General features: G+C 38.8%; 1 protein-coding gene across 3 annotated transcripts; it reads right to left on the reverse strand.

Annotated features, from left to right (window-relative positions):
• Positions 1-312: 312 nt before the first annotated feature.
• On the reverse strand, positions 313-4,359 carry LOC135786590 (uncharacterized). 3 transcript variants are annotated; one of them, XM_065296066.2, is made up of 3 exons: positions 3,983-4,359; positions 3,702-3,779; positions 313-3,290 (listed from the first exon to the last, which is right to left on the reverse strand). In XM_065296066.2, the coding sequence occupies exon 3, from the start codon at positions 2,315-2,317 to the stop codon at positions 314-316; it is 2,004 nt and encodes a 667-aa protein (XP_065152138.1). In that variant the 5' UTR covers positions 2,318-3,290; positions 3,702-3,779; positions 3,983-4,359; the 3' UTR covers position 313. The 3 variants fall into 3 exon arrangements, with proteins under 3 accessions (XP_065152138.1, XP_065152136.1, XP_065152137.1); XM_065296064.2 differs by having other exon boundaries at positions 313-3,779; XM_065296065.2 differs by having other exon boundaries at positions 3,702-4,359.
• Between the last annotated feature and the right edge of the window lie 455 nt (positions 4,360-4,814).

Genomic DNA, 4,814 nt, shown 5'->3' on the forward strand with positions numbered 1-4,814 from the left:
GTGAGTTCTACGTAACCCAGGTAAGGAACTGACTGTCCATTTGCTCCTTCTACTTCTAATAGAGACTCAAGTGACTTCAAGGGATGGTTTGATAAGAAGTCTTTGTAAAAGGACAAAGGGATAGTAGTTACTTGAGATCCTGTATCAAGGAGACAATTCACTGGGGTTTCTTCAATGAACAACTGAGCAGTACATTTCATGCCTACCAATCCTCTTGGCAGTTTCTTTGGTGTGGCTGTATGACAACATTTGCTGGACACTTTCATAGGTTTGTTGGGGCAGGGAATTCTAACTTTTGTCTCTGTGTGCCCCGCTACAGAGACGGCTTGGAGTTTAACTGTGGGCACTTGACTATGTGTTTGAGGTCCCACTGGGCTTGTTTCTCTCTCAGTTGGTTTCGTTTGATCTGTACTTTAGCAGGATTTGGCTCATTTTCACAGTTCACGGCAATATGGGCATCTTCTCCACAACGAAAGCAGTAGCCTGGGCGAGGTCGAGCTAAAGGTAATCCGCTTTCATTGACTGATTTACTCTCCTCCGATCTAATTTGCTTGGATCGTGACATTGTGGTAGGGTTTCTAAACACAGATGGCTTTCCCGGTTGAGATTCACAAGGCTCATGGACAGTTAAGTGGGCCTTTAATTCTGCAATCTGCCTTGCCAATTCTGAGATTTCTCCATGCTCTGAACTTTTGTTTTGAACTTTCCGAGAAACTGTAGCTTCCATAGCTTGAACTTGTGCTCGTAAAGCAGTAAGTTCTTTTTGCAACGATGTCACATCCACATCTACAGAACATTCAGATGAGCATTCACGATGGTGAGTCAATGGTTTTGTGCAGGCAAGTTGAGCATGAATTTCTGATATTTGTTTTCTCATAGAGTCTGTTACAGGAGATGCTCCGCCAACTACCTCATGTGAGTGAGCAGACAACTGATGAGCAGCAGTACGTAACTTGGAAGGGGCTGGGCCTTGTTTAGTCATCCCAAAATGACTCCTCATTCGATCTTCCTTTGAAGCCTGCCTGTCTTCCTCGGTTCTTACAGATACTACTAATTCTGCAAAGGATGGTGGGTTGTTCTTTCTTCTTTCCAGCTGGAGGTTGGCAATCAAGCTGCTATCCCAACATCCTCGACAGAACTGCTTTAGCAAGTAGCGATTGCGCTCACTTTCAGCAATGCCACCTCTTCTCACTGTGGCACTCAAAATCACTTGTAATCTATGTAAATAGCTGGAGGGCCTTTCTCCCTGATTCTGCAGCATTGTCATGAACTTTGCTAATAATTCCTCTCCATCTTCAACAGAACCGTAGACTGACTGTAACAGCTCTAAATACACTAAGGGTGATGATTGTGGACTAATATGTTTGATTACGTCTGCCGCAGGTGGAAGTAAGCTGTCTAGAATTCTTCTTGTACGGGACAAGTCTGAGACAGAGGGATCATCGAGCAAGAATTCTACATTTGCTCTCCATGTTTCAAAGTCAGGTTCATTTGGTGGACGTGGGATTTTTCCAGAGAAAGATCTAAGCCGTAGGGAAGAATGTTGGGCTGTCATATCACTCGTCCTTACCACATGTTCGACCACAACTCTTTGCACCGCAGGAGGATCTATTATATCCATGGTCAGAGATTGGCGTGGCATTCCTGTGGCTGAGGGGCTACTGACTCCACCCACACTAGGTACAATATTCTCCTTGGACAGGTTTTGAGTTTGCATATGTTCAGCATTCAACATTTGGGAAACACTTGGTAAGGGTGTCATATCTCTGTGGTCTCTAATTCTTTGTGACATAGCAGGTGACCCTCGGTCATTAGACAAACTGGCAACACTCAGCCCTCGAGTTTGAGAGTCTGCTACAGGGCACTCTTGTCTCTCGCTCACCCTAGGAAGCTCAGGGGTGGTGCTAAGTGACCTCATTTTTTCTAGCTCCTCCTGGAGCACTTCTTGAAAGGGTTTTCCAGAAGCACTAGCTATGGCCTTTAGTTCTGCCAAATACCCTGTAGTGACATCATCTTTAGCTAAGGGTGAATATACACTACTCAAGGCACGTACCATGAATGTAACATCTGGATCAGAAGTGCTAACAATGCTTAAAGGCAACAAGGGCTGCAGGTATTTCATTGCAGAGCTTTGTGCAAACTCAATAATGGCATGCCTATGAAACTCAGAGGTGGGGTCATCAACAAGTAAGGTACGACTAATACTGCCATATCGCACTAGCCATGCTTCTAAGTGTTGGTCAGATTCACTCAAGGTAATGCCACTGACTATGACTGCATTTGCTACATTCACATTCTCACGTTCTACCATATCCATATTGGTATATCTTGTATTACTAATGAAAAACTGAAAAAAATGGTCTCTTTTACTAGAATTCACTGTTGTTGTTGAGCATTCAATCTCCTGGCTGGCTCGCCAAGATTTCCTTGTAGCGTGTGCGTGACAGCTAGCCCGTACACCCCACAGGAATTTTTAGGATCTATAACAATATGTAAATGACTCTATGGACCAGTGTTTCAGAAGACTAGGTTCGCTGCGGAGAAAGATGCTGCAACAACTTAAAACAGTGACTCAGAGACCGTAGTACTGTTAAACTGAGGTATGTATTGAGAATTGTAAAAATAAAAGTAAAATAATGATTTCAGATATAAAAAAAAAACAAAGTTGTATCACTCAACACTTTTTGTTGTGCATGAAATCACACCCCTTTTTCCCTTTCAAGAGGTAAGTAGTTAACAGGTAAGTATATCGTTTTGTTTCTTTGTAAACCAAGTGATTTACTCTAAATAAAACAACAATAAAATTCTTGGTACCTCAATTCACTTCCTTTTCAGATTCAGAAAATAACAAATGCAAAATTCAACCTGAGTTATTTCAACCACAAGTTCAACACTGTATAAAACAAAAACACTGTAATTTAACACAATGTACAATAGTTCAATGAAATGTAATTAGTTCAGTGTAAACCCTTTTTTTCAGTTTCTCAGTCCTTAAGATAGTCCATAAAGATGAATTGTGTGTGTTATCTGTCTACGGGAAGACAGAATCCATCCAAGTGAAACAAGAAAAAGTGTTTCAGTGTCCTACCATATATGTAGTGTTCAGATGTGCAAACAGTTTTCCTATGTATCACAGAAAATCGAAGTAAGACTCGGGGACGGCTCGCCAGTCCAAACCCTCAAAACTCACAGAAGGCTGGGACAAATCCAGAAAACATCAACAGCTCCAGCATCAGCGCATGGAAAGATATAAGAACAAACAAAAACAAAAAACAAAAAAAAAACCTGGCCTTGAACAGACAAGGCCCAAGAAAAATCATTAATACCTTCATCACATACATTCACATATTGCATACATTCAGTTCAGCTTTTCACTTAATTATATTGAATACAAAAATCACATTTGCATACTATTTACACAACACTTAAGAACTCAATTTCAATATTGTGCTTCAAAATAAAGTACATATGCTTAAATGTGCAATATTTGACAACATTTCTCTTAGTTTGAGTATTGCAATCATTACATGTGACCATCTCATATTTTAACAATCTGCACAGGTAACAATTTATCACATTAAACTCATTATTTGCACATTTTTACTCTTACTTCAGTCTTAAGAGTTATATTTCTTTAACACTCTTTTCTCATAAAATAAACCAATATGATTTATAAACATTAACATTGTAAAACAACTCACCAAGGAGATCGACAAATCACAGAACACTCCAGAAAGACCCGGATGTAACTCGACTCCTTTAACTCAGTTTCTTTTATCCTTTTGTAAATTAGAAATATGCTCTATGAACACTTTATCAACACTCTTATTAATAATAAAATCGTGTGTATCTCTTTACATCTCTTTTAAAAGTGTTACATATCTCTTTACATTAGTTTAAAACTAGTTACATAGCCATAAGCTTCATCTCAACAATTTTTAACAAATCACGACAAATAACAAGTAAATATCACTCTACTCACTTCAATCCACACTCAAAACGGTTTTAAGCACAGTATTTTTCCATATTTCTTCTCTTTTCTCTAGTATTTTCCCACACAGCATTCACATGCAGCGTGCACACGGGAGAGAGCTGCTTCTCAAACTGAACGCACATTTTACACGAACCCGGAAGTGAGCTCCTCCACCGTGTAACACTCTACATTCTGATTGGTTCTACTCACATTCAAGACTCAACCCTATTGGCTACATTACGAACCAACTAAAAGTGCATATTTTTTAAAACTCACATTTTCTTTTTCATAATAAATCTTTACAAATCAATTTTAAGAGGTTTTAAAGGGAAATAACCATATTGATAAAATATATGATTTTCATATATTTAGCTGCCTCTCTAGTAACCTTGGTTACAATAACGTATAGGCAGCAGGTTGTTATGGCAGAAATAAGCCTTGATCTTGTACAGTATCACACTGAAGGGGCTTACTTCGCAATAACAACCTGCTGCCTATACAATATCGCGCTTATTGCACAGCTATTTACTGCATAAGCAAGGAAAGCAGCATTAAATATTGATGTGAAATACTTTATTAACTCATTTTTAATGAATACAGACCTTTCATGAGGAAAACGTGTAATATTAAACTGTACCCACTCTTTTAGAATGAATGTGTTAAAACAACTATTTTATATTAACACAAAATCAATACAAAATGACACATAATGTGTTAAAATTACACAATGTGTAAATCCTTTCTAAGAGTGCATCAAAATGTTCTGCAGCATCCCAGTTTCCATGTGTTACTAGTTTTGGGTGGTAGTTATCTGAAAAGAATGAACCTTGGAATGTTTTGA

The sequence above is a fragment of the Paramisgurnus dabryanus genome, chromosome 20 (genome assembly GCF_030506205.2).
Source record: "Paramisgurnus dabryanus chromosome 20, PD_genome_1.1, whole genome shotgun sequence".
In the NCBI taxonomy this organism is placed as follows: Eukaryota; Metazoa; Chordata; class Actinopteri; order Cypriniformes; family Cobitidae; genus Paramisgurnus; species Paramisgurnus dabryanus.

Coding starts and splice junctions, on each gene's coding strand:
- LOC135786590 (XM_065296066.2), bottom strand. CDS start 2,317: ATGGATATGGTAGAACGTGAGAATGTGAATGTAGCAAATGCAGTCATA.